The sequence below is a fragment of the Prionailurus bengalensis genome, chromosome E3 (genome assembly GCF_016509475.1).
Source record: "Prionailurus bengalensis isolate Pbe53 chromosome E3, Fcat_Pben_1.1_paternal_pri, whole genome shotgun sequence".
Classification (NCBI taxonomy): domain Eukaryota; kingdom Metazoa; phylum Chordata; class Mammalia; order Carnivora; family Felidae; genus Prionailurus; species Prionailurus bengalensis.
This window is the reverse complement of record NC_057357.1, coordinates 37,688,699-37,704,614: the sequence shown is the minus strand read 5'-3', so window position 1 is coordinate 37,704,614 and position 15,916 is coordinate 37,688,699. Positions and strand designations below refer to the sequence as shown.

Genomic DNA, 15,916 nt, shown 5'->3' with positions numbered 1-15,916 from the left:
CATGGCCTTATCACCCAACTGTTTCTGCCAGACATCTGGCTCTTGTCCCCTCGACTGTGCTCTAACAATCCTCCCCTGTGTTTTGACAGACTACCTCCTCCATCTCGAATTCTCTTCCCTTGGCTTTCAAGACTTGACCCAAATCTTTTCAGGAAGGTGGAAGGTACATTATTTCTGTTTCACTTCAGTATGAGGCTCCTCCGACCCCTCGCAACTCTGACCTATGGACAATCTCACTGCAAAGCAGACTTCTGTCCTTCTCTCCTTACTTTCCTTGAAGACAGATCCCGCCAGGCCTCACCAATACACACCTACATATTCACCTTCCACATCTGTGTTCCATCCTGACATTACTCCAGAGTTCCTTGACGGTCTCAGCATCATCTCTGATTCATCACACTCAAAACAGAACCAAGTCCTCTTGCTCCAAGAGCCAGCCCTACTCCTGACTCTTCTGCTCTTGAGAAGGGCATCACCATTTCCCAGGCAAACACCTGAAATCCTTTCCCATTCCCTTTCCTCACTCGACCCTATGTATCCGGTTGCTAAATCTTATGAGCCCTTCCTCTTAAGTGCCTCTCAGGCAGTTCTTTTCAGTATTTGCTATCAAGATAGCTCTCGATAAATGCACACCTGGGTTTAACTTTCCAACTGGCTTTAGCCTTTCTTCTCTGGCCTCCACCACTGCTAACACACAGCCTGGAGCACGCTGCCACACTGACACCCAGCTCAGACACGTTCATGGCCCCCTGATTCCATGACAGTAACTACTGCTTTAGTAGACCTCAAGGACCTCCACAATCCAGGGACAACCCACTTTTATCTCTCTGCTCTCTCCCCTGTCCCCTACCTATAATGAGAATATCCACACCAACATCAAGCCCCATGTGGGCTATGCCCTTTGTCTCTGGAATGACTTCCCCTCTTTCTTCCTAAGCCCCGTCCAGTGCCAGCCCTTGCAGGCTGGCCGAGGTGGACTGTTCTCCTGCCTTGACCGCCTGGTTGAATGCGACACCTTTCGCTGACTTTTGCGCGTATTTCACGCCTGTGCATCCAGGCTGTGTCCCTCCCCTGGTCTGCAGGACTCTTTAGGGCAGCACTTAGCATGGGTCTCTGTGGCCACTCAGTGAGCTGAGGCACACTGTGGAGCTCAACTCTGCCACAGACAGAAGGAAGTCACTAATCCCAGAAGCTGCAGAAATAAAACAAACCTTCTCATCCTTTGGGGGCCGACCCCGTTTCCGGGGACTCTGCTCTTGGGCTCTTTTCAGAGGGGACTTGGAGCCTCTCTCTGAAGAGCCTGAAGACACCCTCTTCTTTCCTTCTCCCATGTTCTTCTTCACCTTCCCTTCAGACAGGCTAAGCTTCCGCTTCTCATCACCTGAGTTTGGCCTACTTCTCTCCTCACTGGAATTACGCCGATTCTTGTCATCAGCAGAATTGTGGGACGATGTCTGAAAGTTTAATAATAATCATGATAGCCACCCAAGCAGCCACTGCCATCACCACTGCCATTTACACCAGCCACACCTTATGAGAAGCACTTTACGTGGGCTATCCGCACAACTATCCTACGAAATAGATTCTGCTATTGCTCCCATTGATATTTGGAGAAGCAGATAAAAAAAACGTATCACTTGCCTATAGTCCCAAAGCTAAGTGGGATTTACACCCAGGCAGTGGATATATCCTAGAAGCTGAGCCCTAATCTTTAGGATATAAAAGAAGAGAGAAATGGCTTAAAATACTTAAAAGGTGAGATTCTTCTCCTGAGTCCAAGTGACTTTCCTAAAAGCAGCAATCTATTTCAGAAAACTCAGCCGCATGCATGGAGTTTCAAGGTGATTGGCAAAACAAGGATACCTTAGAAACAAAGTGGTGTTCTCTCCACTGGCGTTTCGTAAGAATAGAGCTTTGGGTTTGGGCAACAGTTAATCTGTCAGTTACTATGCCAAAACAACCAGTCTGATGTTGGCATAAAGCGAGAATCAGTCTCTCACCTGGTCTTTCCCTTTGGCTCTCCGGAGGAACTCTTCAACGGCATCCACAGCTTGCTGGAACCGTTTTCCCTTGTTAATCTTTATCATTTCCTCCTTGTGCGCATGGTATGGCTTTAGCTGTTCCACTTTGATCCAGGCACTAGCAGAAAACACACACAGGAAGCATATGATCCACAATGCCTATGCCAGAAAGTATCAAATACCTCATCTCAACAGAATGCAGATATCGGTTTGGTTTAACTGGACTTTGAAACAGGCCTGACATTTTTTTTTTTTTAAAACAAGTTATCGACCACCCCAAACTCTTGGGGTGTTATAAAAGCAAGTTTCCTGAAACAAGTCAAGCACAACCACCACCACAAACAAAACCAGAACATCCTCCACACAAAACTGCAGGTTATTTATGTGCACTCTTGTTCACCAGCCTACCACACTGAACCACACACTGCCTGCCACTGGTGGAGGGCAGAGGTGGCCCGGAGATGTTCTTCCATTCTCATCACAGAGCATCAGGAAGCAGTATCAACCACAGCGACATCACCACCCAGTCGACACTCACACCAGAATGACAACCTGCAAATCAGCTGAGAACCAGCGATGCTCCCAAGGCTAAAGAAATGCAGCATCTGGAATTTGCTGCTCTTACAGGTACCTGTTCATAAATGACAGTGTCCGTGGCTGCTAAAGCACACAAAATGTGTGACATGTGATTTGGAATGAGGGCAGCATTCGTAACAAGGGGTCTTTAGAGACCAGATTTTGCTCGTGATTAAAGGCAGAATATACCCTTATGATATTTAATTTTTAATTCCCACCATCAACATAAAGCACGTGAAAGTAAAAAAGCCATCTATCGTCACTTCTGGAATATCTAGCCTGCCACACTAACCTGAACAAATCTGTCCCAGCTGGCTTTCCTGTGGTTTCCCTAGATGACATTCAGCTTCCAAGCACAAAGGAAATGATTTTTATGGGCTTGGCGAGGTAACAGTAACTTAAATGTTTCTTCTGTGTAATGCTCATAGGTTTCATGGTATAACCTTCTGAAAAAGTAGGTTGGGTTAAGGAGAAACTGAGCTATCACTCTGACTTAGGGGCCTCTCCTTTACCGAAAGCTAGAGAATATTCACTAGCAACAGTAAAAGGGCTACCTCTGTACATAAAAATAGTGTGACCAACACACCAACAGCCACCTATGCTTTGAGGGTCATGTTAATAACTGTGACAATAGACCTGTACAAACACAATAGCTGTCGGGCCATCAGCCTGCAAATATGGCAGCAAATCAGGACTAAGCAGGATATCTATGGCCAAACCCACGGAGAATGGAACGATAAACAAGGACTCAGACACGGTCTTGCTGTATAGAGCTCCAACCAGGTGAGGTAAGCAGATACCTTCCAGTGACCAACTCAACTTAAAGTCTGAAAGTTGACATGATAGAGCCAATTGGTCTAAACTATGGGGAGGAAAAATGGAATTAAATTTTGCCCTTACTTTACCTGGCAAATAAACCACTGAATAGACCCTCCTGCTTCTCCCCCCTTTTAGGGTTTCTAAGGATAGAGCAGATGCAAAGCCAGACAAGCCCTGAAAAGCAGGTTAAACTGTCATACTGAGATGACACAAGTGTCAGTGATAAGCTTAAAGAGCCTCTGTGCTCTGGACATGCCTCTTCCTTCTCCAAGCCTCAGGTTAGAAGCTGAGACCTACACAAGTTCCGATGTAAGACCAATGGGGTGGTTTTTATGGAGCCCCTTGAGATACGACAGTATGCTCCAGGCATCCTAATCCCTGCCTCCCTCTACCCCGCATGAACCTCCAATTCACAGAAATGGAGAGGTAAGGACATCTGGAGGAAGCACCAATAACCTATGCCTATTTTTTTCATTGAAGCATTTTAAGTGGATTACTGATTTCTGCCAGAATGGTATGGTGAAAATTCCATTCATCCTGAAGACTGGCACTTGAACACTAAAATGAAAATTTCCTGACCATTTTTGAAAGTGAAAATGGTTTGCTAAATGAATGGAGAGTATAAACATGACTTCAAGAAAATAAATGCAAGAAATATTAATCTAGTTAAGAAATTAGTCTGTTGTTGAAGCGTTGTGTACCATCAGAGAAACCGTAAATAAAACTGCAGCTCACCCGAGCCCTACGAGGATTACCTCTTGAAAGCAAGCCAAATTGAAATCACTTTAGTCATCTGAATAGAGTTTTTTCTCTAAAGGCTGTATTGCAAAACCCTCTCTCCTTAAAGAGTATGCTTTTCAGCTGGAACTTCAATAATGTGCCATTCTCCAATACACTGAGGCCCATCAGCTGGGCTTGGCATGCAACTGGTGCTCAAGAAATAATCACTGAGGAAATGATGCCTTCCTGGCACATGCAGAGGGGCTGAAACGCTGGCCTCTTGGTTAAATGTTGTCAGGCTTTGGTGGCCCTTTGTGGTTGTTGCTGTTGTCTGTACGTATTTGTTTATTATTATTTTTCATGTTTATTTATTTTTGAGAGAGGGAGGGGAAAGGCAGAGAGAGGGGAGAGAGAATCCCAAGGAGGTTCTGTGCTTTCAGCATCGAGCCTGATGTGGGCCTCAAACTCATGAACCGCAAGATCATGACCCGAGCCAAAATTAAGAGTCGGAGGCTTAACTGACTGAGCCACCCAGGTGCCCGTTTATTTTTAAGAGACTTCTGTTTCTGTGACATAAGCTATGACTTGTGATTTCTTTCCCATCATCCTCCCAATGCCTAGATGGAGCAGGACCTTTTCTGCCTGATTTGCTTATAGGCTGGAAGTCAGAAAAATCAAGCTTAGTCAAGTGGTGTGTCAAGTACAGGCCTTCGCTTTTTATATACAAAGGAGTTAATTACGTTGTTTGTAGCGGCAATCAGTGAGGTCATTACTAAGAACAAAACAGAAAGTCTCTTAAGACATGCGGCTAAGTGGAAAAACCAAGGGGCACAGCACTGTGTGTAGTATGCTATCACTTACGTAAAAATAAGGAAAAAGGAATCTGTAACCTCTTGATTCTGCACACAGTACTTCTGGAGGGACATGCCATAAGAAACTAGTATAACTGGATGCTCACAGGCTGATAACTGGGTGGCTGAGGGATGGAGATGAATGGAACCCTTTCACAGTTTATAGCTCGATTTTGCGGGGGAACCATAAACATGTATTATCTTTTAAGTTTATTTATTTTGAGAGAGAGAGAGATGGAGAGAGAGAATCCCAAGCAGGCTCTGCACCAGCAGCACAGAGCCCGACACAGGGCTTGAACTCAGGAACTGTGACAGCATGACCTGAGCCGAAACCAAAAGTCAGACGCATAACAGACTTAGCCACCCAGTCTCCCTAATCATGTATTACCTTAAAAAAACAAATCAATAATAAAGGTCACTACTATAAAATATTGGCTACTTTACTCAGGGGGTTTCCCCCACGATTTCCTTGTTTGTAGGTTTGCTCAGGTAGGTAGCTACTGCCTGGTTGCAGGTGTAACTGTCACTGTACCTGTACCACGGCCAGGAGCAGCAAACTTACCCTGGTATTCTGATACGCCTCCTATAAATTCTTTTCATTTGCAAATATAAACCTTCCACTACAAGCCACCCTCAGATTACACGCTCCATTGAAAATGAATTTAAACACCTCATGTTTTCAAAAACTTCTGTAATTCTGACCTGCTTTACTCTTGTTAAAATCACATCATATAGATATCGTATTAAACATGTTGCTCTAGGACCAATCTCCAAAACTCTCACATATGTGTCTCAGACTTTGCAAGACACGATGACTTGGGTGGGAGTAGGGGTGGAGAGAGAGAACAGGTACATGGTGAGCACAGTCCAAGGTGAGAACAAAGATGGGGTCAGAAGACGTGGGTCTGCTTCTCCATCTGGTTGGGTGTGTAGTACTGAAAAACCAGTTCTTTGCTTTCCCCCCAAACACCTTACACCAATGAAAGAGGCTGAGGGTGACTGGTAGCTGTTACAGGTCCAAGCCTAAGTTGCTCCGAAATCACAAAGAAAGCAAACAAACAAAAAAACCCCACAAAGAACGTTAGAGCTCCTCAGTTAATTTCAAGTAACGCTTATCATACAAACATCAACAAAGACTTGCAGATAAGACAGACTTAGAAGATTCTGTTTTCAAACCTTGACAACATTCCCAAATGCTAGATGAGGCTTTCAAGCTGCGCTGCCCATGCCAGTATGGCCAGATGCTTCTTTTGTGCCAGACTCTTTAATTCTGGTGCATGACACCTGCTCCTGGAGTCGACTGTCTCAGCCACGAAGGGAGTCACCTGCAGGATGGATGCTGGTGCTGGGAGAGGAAAATCTACTCAATGCTCTCTAGGATAGGGACTGTCCAGCCCTGGCAGAGGGACAGTGCCGGCTCAGTCCAAGTGATACCCGGAGCAGAGCACTCACTATCCTCTTGGCTCCGTTCTCCAACTATGACACAGTGTTGGATGTAGGGAAAGTGGGCCAATCAGGTGCCAGGCGAAAAGAAAAAGGGATGCTCAGATAGTTCCAATATGCTATGCTTTTAATGACCAGCTATGGGTTTTTCTCCAAAACTTACTTTCATACTCACACACTTCATACCTTATATCTGGCTTGATGTAAAAAGTACCTCAGGTTGGGATCCTGGACATCTTATCACTTAACTCCACAAATGTCCTGCCTCTCAGTATCTATGTCTGTTAAAAAGAGAGAACCAGAACAAATATCCTATTCATTTCTTGAAAGGGCTGTTGTAGGTTCAGATACGAAAACTGCCACAGAAACTCACAGGTGGTCATTTGGGATCTACCCACTTTTGCTGGCAGTATTCTCCTGAACTGTTTGTTTCTGAGGGTTTTTGAGTACCCACAAACTAAATGAGCTCCCTCCATTCTGCCATCCATGGCGGCTGATGGAATTTTTAAACCCTGAGCTCGGTTTCTATTTTGATGGGCAACCATCTGTCCAGGGTGGGCCTCATAGGCCTGAGACTTCATCTTTGGGAGCGGTCACCTGGTGGAGTTGTCAAAGTTAATGCTGAAGGTATTCCTCCTTCTGTATTTCCGTGAAACAGAAAGCGACCACAGGTAATTCCCATAGTGGCCATCCAGGCTCAGAGAGCTGAATGTACCATCTTACTAAGTCCTTCCCCTTACAGGGAGGCTGGTCAGGAAGGTCTGGTCCTCTCTTTCTAATGGCATGTCAACACAATTTGTTAGATGTTTTGACGGAAGTAGGGAGAGAGAGAAATTAGTTTTCTAAAAGATTGAAATCTTGGTTTAAGGGGCTACCCTTCTTACTCTTTAATAAAAATCCTTGCTAATATAAAAAACAAAACAAAACAAACAACCTTACCCATGAATATTTTTTCCCATATGTAGTATGTCATGACAGTTTTGAAACTGAACGTCGCTGACTGAATCCTATTACTCTTTAGGAATTTAGGAACAGCACCATGGGGTCAGACCCTACCCACCAAAGTCAGGCCCAGTAACCAACAGAGTCTCTAGCCCAGGTTGTGCCAGGAGAATATGGACCTCTCCCTGACATCAAGCATTAAAGGTGAGGTAGACAGAGCCCAATCTCTTCTGGAGCCACTTATGGCCCTGCCCTGTACAAAGCAGTTCTCATCTCTAAAAATCCACTCGTACTTCCTGTCTAAACCACTTCTCAAATGTCTGTTTCCAACAGCGCTCCTTATGCATGCCCGAAACCCAAGGCACCACAACACTTGTTCTACTCACACTGCCCTTTGTTGAAATGTCTGATGATTGATGAACACAACAGGGTTTACCTCCTTAAGGCCATTCATCATTTGATCAATTCTGATTGTGCTCTTTTTCAGACTTTGCTTTTTCGAATTAAAGAACCTACTCTTTGATCTGATTTGGTCCCCTTTTCTGATCTTGATAAGATCCATCAGATCCCTTTGGGAGCATGGACTGCACTGCACACAGTACTCCTGGCAAGGCAAACTTACTGTTTTGTGTTAGAAGCCTTTTGACCAAAAGAGGAGACCTGCCTGAAGTCCTTAGGAATTTCCAACTCTTAGATGCCTTTCTTTTCAAATAGATTCTCTCTCAGTTAAGTTTCCCTTACTTAAAGCCACCCACCTTTTACCAGCTTGTCTCTTGTAACACATCTCTACCCTGGCCTGAAGTTTACTAAACACTTGCCGTATGCCAAACCACACTATGAGCAAGTGTCGCTCCTTCTTCATGACTGCAAGGTAGGTGGCATCACCCCCACGTGTGGACAAGGACACAAAGGCTTGGAAAGGTGAAAACAGCTTGCCCAAATTGTAGGGCAGGTACAACTGGCATGTGAAGGCAGAGTAGGCCAGCATCAAATCCAAACTCCAAATACTTTCCCCAAAGTAATTCCCTGGTACCCAATGGTCTGGACACTTCACCTTCAGATAACATAAAGACACTAAATAACATTTGTTGATCACTGATCACTAAGAACCCTTCTCCCTTCAAAAGTGCTTGGAGATCCTGACCCTTTGTTTCCTTTCATTGTCAGCTGTCTGGCCACAAAAAGGTAACATGTTAGCCTGTGGTAACATAGTTTTTAAATAACATTTAAAAAAATAACAACAAAAAAAATTTATTTTGAGATAGAGGCTCACAGAAAGAGAGGGAGACAATCCCAAGCAGGCTCCACGCTGTCAGCACAGAGCCCAACACAGGGCTTGAACTCACAAACTGTGACATCATGACCTGAGCCGAAATCAAGAGTCAGATGCTTAACTGCCTGAGCCACCCAGGTGCCCCCTTTACGCGAATTCTACCAAGGGAGTCTGAAAAGCTTAAAGATATTATAGCTAACAGTTGCCCCAAATCCACTTGCTCATGAATCCCCTCAAAACACTTTAGTTAGAAATCATATCATCTCCACCACTACTAACACTGTTAGATTATTTTTGTGTTTGGTAAGTGTATCCTTCTCACTGGCTTCACTTGTATACCTGGTTAAGTGCTGAAATACACTCAACTTCAATTTTCTGTCTTATCTGTAGTATTTGTTATACAGAAATATCAGATTATTCTTCTGACCTTCCAACATTTTAAAAATTGTAAGAACACAAAGGCTTTCGAGCCTCTTGTAATTTCATCAAGCCCCCACTTTCCATGAGTTTCCACTTTTGTTCTAGACTTGTGTGCATCTTCGTTTAGTTAACCAATTGGACCGACCATACTGCCTCGGTTATTCTCAAGTACCGTTCTTCACTCCAGGTGGGGGCCTCCCTCTGCCCACACATCCGATTTAATACCCAGTAGTTCATGGTCTTCCCACTGCCTGCAATGCCTGACTTCTTGCCTATTTCAGTTCTATCCATCCTCCATAGGTGGATTCTAATCCCATCTCTTCCATCAGCCTTCATTGATTGACCTGCCTGTTCTCCACTACTCTTTCCTTGTTCTAGAACGCTTTAATAATCAATCACCCATATCACTCATTCTGCACGTATTCCCATCTGAAATGTTTATGTCTTGTTACTTAAGTTCCTGACAAGCAAGCGCCACAACATTCACTTTTCTCCAGAAGTTCCCTTCGGTGTCAGAAACTCAAATTTGCTAAGAGAACAATTAGCACTTGTTTTATGCATCAGGACAATCTTTCTCATCAACTCAATAGCATTACCAGAACATTCCTGCTTGCAGAGTGTCTCTGGCTCTCACAGCTCTGGGCCAGTGACTCCCTTAAAATATTGTCATCAAAATGTTGTTAAGTTGTTTTGTGACAGAAAACAGGGGCTGACTATATGCGTAGATCTGCATGGTGAAGGTATACATACCATTTAAACTCTCAACTGGGATAAGCACCCAGCATATAAACTCCAGAAAGAGTAACACTTTATAAGAGATTTTGCTATAGAATATCATATATCATTTTGTAGGAATGTATATTTTAACCACTGGTATTAGATTCCTTAGGTCATACACACACACACATTTTTCAAAGCCAAAGCTAAACTTTTCTCTAAGAATCTTAAGTGGAAATACAGCTACTTAAATCAAACCATCTAGCTAAATCCAGGTAATCAGACCCATGTAATAATGAGAAAGCTAAATCACTGGAAACTCAAGTTCCATTTCCCCCCTCATTGTGACCTCTACTGCCTATCAAAAAGCTCTACTGCTACAGTATTAGAGAAAGTCATCTAGTTTTACAAATGAGAACAGAATTAAACAATTACTCCTCTTAGAATAAACAAGATTTTAGTTTCCAGTGTATACCTCATACATGAACCACAATGATAAACAGCCATTAAAAGAGAACCAAACGTGGCCCTTATAAAAGGAACTGCCTACGGAGTTGGATAAAAAGATGTGAAAAATTATCTTATTGTGATTACCATATTAAGAAGATGGTGAATGCTGTTTCTCACTTGACTGACATTGTTATTGGCCCCAGAACAATTTCTATGAGCTAAGAATAGCATCTTTTATTTAGATATTTAGGTATGAAGCCAGAACGATATGCCATTCTGACAGACCACGGTAAAAATGAACTAGGGTCCCTAGAATATTCCTGCAAGTAGCTCAGATCCAGGATAATGCCCAAAGGGAAAGTGAAACTCTTGATAAGCACTACTCACTGATCTTCTGTTCCAAAAAACTTCACAAAGAAGCATTTCTTTCCACGCGGTTTCTTCAAGTCTTTGGGTGGATTAACAATCTGGGGAGTAAAAGGGAGGAAAAAAAGGTTTTTCCGTACCTCTAAGTTGGTAAGAAGAAAAATGAAATAAAAGAAAAGGAATATGCTTGAAAAGAACCCAGGGCCTAGTGCATGTCCAAATCTGGCACTTATCTACTCAGATGTATGGAAATGTGCAAATATTCTAGGAACTTCTAGAATACATCTACCATGTAGTAGGGTTTGGTAGACAGAAAATCCCTTTCACTGCAATGGCCCTGTTTTAAAAGCAGTTAGAACTAACATCAATGTCAACTCCCCCAACCATGTGACCCTTAAATCACTGAAGAAATGCAGAGAACATTCTTAAAAACACTTCTGTGAAGTAGTAACATCAAGTGATGATTACACTTCTCATGGTAAGCATCGGGTATAGAATTGTTGAATCAATACCTCGTACACCTGAAACTATTGTAACATTGTATATCAATTATGCTTCAAAAAATAAAAATAAAAAAACCTGTGTAGGAAGAGTTGAGACAGGTAATAATGACAATGAAGGACAACTGAGGCAATGAATATGCCATATTGCAAAGAGATAGTCTAAAGACATTTCCTGGGCTCCTAGCAAGAATATAAAAACAGAACATTTGGAAAGCTATGACGGATCGCCTCATGCAAAATCTGGAATGCCAACTTCTGCAAAGAGGCACTGGAGCAGCACATATGGTAACATGGAAAGAAGATTTAAACTTAGTTGGGACAAAAATACTTTGACTTTTCACTAACCTACATTTAGATTTCTCTCTTCCTGGAGAATTTATTTTCTTCTCCTTTTGTTACATTTAAGTGTAAAGCTAAATTCAAATTAAAACTGATTTCCAGGATTAAAAAACTTCACCAAAACCATCTCTGATTCATGAGATAAGCATTTACTGCAGATTAAATAATCTGGTTTATATTATATTGCCTTTTCTAAACAATCTGAGAGTAGGAAGAGAAAAACTCTGAGTGTTGATTTAAATAAGTCCAGTTCAGGGATGCCTGGGTGACTCAGTCAGAAGAGCATGGGACTCTTGATCTCTGGGTGGTGAGTTCCAGCCTCAGATTGGGTGCAGACATTACGTGAACAAATAAGTAAATAAATATTTTTCCCCCCAAAGTAGGTCCAGTTTAACTAAATGCCAAAATTTGAGGGGAACACATCTTACATTCTCACCTCCGCACACCCAACTTCAGATGTCTTCCATTAATAGCAAGACACTCACCTTTCCTGGCCAAGGAGGATACCGGCCGAGTTTCCCCCTAGAGAAAACACAGAGTCAGCATTTGCCCTGGAAAAGCCAGTCCATCTCCTTCAACCCACTCAGCATGAAATTTATTTTCCTAACTCTCCACCTGCACCCTCAAGTGCCAAAACAAAAGCTGGCAAACAGGAGTTCTTAATTTGGCTTCCACAGCTGGGCCCAAGAAGCCCAAACTCTTCAGAAATAGAATGCAAAAGTGCCTAAGATTTGTGCATTCTTTTGGTGACAAGGAACACAGAACAACAAAACCAATCAAGAGTCACTTGTCTAAGAGCCTCCCCATGACGGGGGTTGGGGGGCAGTTTGCTCTGTAAACACAGACTTCCCCTTACAAAGTCTGGTTTAATTCACCGCGAGACCAGCCCGACTTTGACAAATGCTAATGGAAACCTTCCTCTGGGTCGAGAAGAGAGCTACGTCGCTCGAGGGAAGCGGCGACGATCAGTCTTGGTTCGAGCGGTAGTCTGAGACACAGAAGCACACCACGAGAGGCACCCAAGAAGGCACTGGTCACTGCCAAGCCTTCGGTCGTAAAGGAGAAGTCTCCCTTCATTTCTTCACGGGGCAGCGCCAGCAGTCCGGTTTCGACACCCGTGGCCAAGCCGCCCGCACAGGTCGATTCCATCGCAACGGGAGTTTTGACGGGCTTGCCCAGGCGAGATGGCCCCGGTGGCTCCCCGGTTCTCCCGCTTTCCGGGAAGCCTCCGCAAGACCCCAAGAACCCGGTGTCCGCGGGAGCTGTGCGGCGCCGGAGACTCCCTTCACGGTGTCCGCCGGCGTGCAGGTGCGGAGCGAAGCCCTCCCCCGGGCGGCCTTGGAGCTCAGAGCCCGGCCCGCCGTGGCCACTCTCGGCCTCAGTCCCCCGGGGCCGGGCTGCCCCTTCCGCCCGGCGTCGCTCCCAGCGCCGGCACCTCGTCTCGCCCTCTCTCCGCAGCCTGGAGTGCATAGAAAGGCAGCTCCGGGGCTGGCCGCGAACCCCGCGCCCAGTGAGGGAGCTCCCCGGCGCACCTCGCTTTACCCTGGCCGCCCGGACTCACCACACCAAATCGCCGAGCCGCAGACTCACAGCCGCCATCTTACCACCCAACCACCGCCGACGCACGGGCCGCCGGGAACATCAGGTCGCCCCGGCGCCGCCCATTGGAGTGCGCCCGGCCACGTGACGGGGACCGGCTGTCACCGGCCACGCCGCTGCTCTGACGTCACCGCGCCCGTAGGGGTTCATTGGCCGGCCGAACGGCACGTGACCCGGGCGCCGCGGTCTCGGCGCGCCGGAGCCCGGAGACTCCCGGCTCCTTCCCCCTCCCTCCGGCTCGTGACAACGAAGCGCCCGCGGTCTGAAGCGGCGGAGGCGGCGGTGAAGGTGCTGCCGGCCGAGTGCGCGAGGGAGCCGGCCCTGCGGCCCGCCCTGCCCCTGGGCTCCGGCCTCCAGCCCCCTCCCGTCCGCGTTTCCGTTACGGCCGTTAGTCCGGCGCGGGGGCCGGCCGTGTCTCCACTCCGGGAGCTGCCCTGACGGACCTCGGCGCGGCCTGGAAGCCAGCCTCCGCCCGAGCCCGGGGCCCGCACCCGGCGGGCTCTGCGTGGCCTCGCCCGGGAGGGCGGACGGGTCCTTCCGTGCGCGCTTTCTAACGGCCGGCGTCGGAGGAGCGGACCGGAGCCCGCGTCCGCCTCTCAAGTTCTCCCGGGGCGCCCGAGCAGCCCGCCGAGGTCCCGAGTTGCCCGACCGACGTGGAGCCGGCGTCTCTCCGCTTCCTCCGGGGCCGGCGCGGCGGCACGGCCGGCGAGGCTCCCCCGGGCGCGCGAGGACCCAACCATGGGCCGCGGAGCCGGCCGGCCGCCCGCCGGGAGGCATGGCTCGGGGGCCGGCCGCTAGCAGCGCCGCAGCCCGGGCGCCCGGGCCGGCATGAGGACGGCCGCGGGGGGACGAGTGCGGCCCGTGGGGCCGTAGCCTGCGTCGCGCCGGGGACAAAGGTGCGTGTCTTTGTCGGGACCGGGCTCTCACGTAAGCCTTGTTGTAGTTTGACACTTTTAGAGAAGTTGGGAGTGGCTGTTGTGACAACAGGAAGGCAAATGCTCGCGTAGTTTCAGTATGTGAAAACCAAGTCATTGAATGGGGAACTTGTTCACATCAGTTCAGCACAGGGCCCACACACACATCCCGGGGAAAAAATAAAAATGTTTAGAAAGGTCCCAATCGCAGTTGCAGACTCCGAGTAAGTCTTAAGTGTCTATTTAAGAGTTTTCCTTGAGTCGCCCTCTGCTTGAAAAGGTGGCGGATCCACACGCACCTCCTGTAGGCGTTTTCGTCCTACAGACTTTGGTTTCAAGAGTGTTTTGTTTTTTTGTTTTTTATTGAGTTGGCTTGTCCACAACCTGGTATTTTTTTAGACTTCGGTTTCCCTAAAGTGCCGACAATTAGTTTCAGGAGCTGTCATTTACTGTTTTGTCCTAAGGACAAACCGATAATTGGAAGCACATTTAAGATTCCAGGAAATGATTTCATAAAATTCAACATATGTTCTTAATTTAAAAACTCTCTTAATTTTGAGGAATTGAAGGAGATCTTAATGATTTGATAAAACATCCGAATTTTAAGTCAACATCACATTGGACCTAGAAGTATTCCCATGAGAGTCAGAACATGGTGAAGAATATATGTTTAATATTGTTCTGGAAGTTTTAGCCAATGCAATAAGACATGAAACAAAAGTAAACACTTCAGAAAGTAGACAAAATTCTTATTTCTGGGGATGATAGGACAGCCTTTTGTGAAAAAAAAAAAAAAAAGTTAGGGAAAGCCCTTAAAATAAATGAGTTTAGTAAAGAGACTAAAAAACTAGCAAAAAAATTAAGTTTTTCTTCACTGATAATCAGTTTGAAAGTACAATAGTTGTAAGGATGCATATTAAAAATATATATTTTCTGAGAACCGAGATGCAACAGTTAGCATTTCTTGGATAATTGCCAGTTGAAGTTTTTAAGAAGGATGTTTGCATGTGTACAATATTGTGCTTTTATTTAGATTGATGTTCAACTTGTTAAAGTTGACTATTTAAATACTTAGTTTTTCTTAAGCCTTTTAAGTTTTACTCCCCTGAATTATTCTGTTTACAAATTTAAGAATAGAGATGTAAAGAGTATTTGATCCTTGACAGAGTTTCAGTTAAGGTACCAGTTTAACAGATTATATTCCCCTAAACAGTGAACTTTTTACAGTGTTTTAAACTACACTTAAAGTCCATATGTTCTCTCAAGCACTTCAAACTTCTAAAATGGTGAACTTATAAACTTAATAGTAAAATCTTCCCAAAGACCCAACTCTTGTATGTCTGATAGCTGTATAAATCAGTTTTAAATGAACACTTTTAAACTTTTGTTTAAGCATTTCAAGTTAAAAGTCTAACATTTCAGTCCTTATTATGTCTGATTCTCTTAAATATTTCACATAATTTAGTAACAACTAGCAAGCAGTTGTCATGATTATAAGATATAATCCAAACTCTAACTTCAAAGTGTTAATATGCTATAGGTTTGATTTACTTTAGTCTTATTTCTGTAACTTCTTAGGCCTGCAAAGTCACACAAGTGAGAGAAGCAGTTTTACCATCTAAGTGAATGAAGTTAGAGTATGTAAAATGTGGATCATTATAAAGTTACATTTAAAAATTACTGCCTGGGGGCACCTGGGTGGCTCAGTCGGTTAAGTGTCAGACTTCAGCTCAGGTCATGATCTCACTGTGCATAAGTTCGAGCCCCACATCGGGCTCTGTGCTGACAGCATCGAGCCTGCTTTGGATTCTTTGTCTCTCTCTCTCTCTCTGCCCTTATCCCATTCATGGTGTGTCTGTCTCTCTGTCTCCCTCTTTCCCTCTCTCTCTAACATTAAAAAAAAATTTTTTTTTCAACGTTTTTTATTTATTTTTGGGACAGAGCGAGACAGAGCATGAACGGG

At 45.2% G+C, this 15,916-nt stretch overlaps 2 protein-coding genes across 8 annotated transcripts in view; one reads left to right on the top strand and one right to left on the bottom strand.

The window, feature by feature from the left end:
* GLYR1 (glyoxylate reductase 1 homolog) overlaps positions 1-13,108 on the bottom strand; it is a 34,070-nt gene extending 20,962 nt beyond the window's left edge. For 2 of the 5 annotated variants that reach the window (XM_043560635.1, XM_043560636.1), the window contains exons 1-4: positions 13,002-13,099; positions 11,926-11,962; positions 10,620-10,699; positions 2,001-2,139 (exon numbers count right to left, since the gene is read on the bottom strand). In XM_043560635.1, coding sequence (XP_043416570.1) covers positions 2,001-2,139; positions 10,620-10,699; positions 11,926-11,962; positions 13,002-13,039 — 294 coding nt within the window. In that variant the 5' untranslated portion in view covers positions 13,040-13,099. Of the gene's footprint in view, positions 1-1,211; positions 1,455-2,000; positions 2,140-10,619; positions 10,700-11,925; positions 11,963-13,001 lie in introns of all 5 variants that reach the window. The other 3 variants (XM_043560631.1, XM_043560634.1, XM_043560632.1) reach the window with 3 other exon arrangements.
* A 102-nt stretch (positions 13,109-13,210) lies between these two features.
* Positions 13,211-15,916, top strand: part of UBN1 (ubinuclein 1) — a 39,541-nt gene continuing 36,835 nt past the window's right edge. For all 3 annotated transcript variants that reach the window (XM_043560629.1, XM_043560628.1, XM_043560630.1), the window contains exon 1: positions 13,211-13,935. The gene's annotated coding sequence lies outside the window, so the exon portion shown is untranslated. The remainder of the gene's footprint in view (positions 13,936-15,916) is intronic.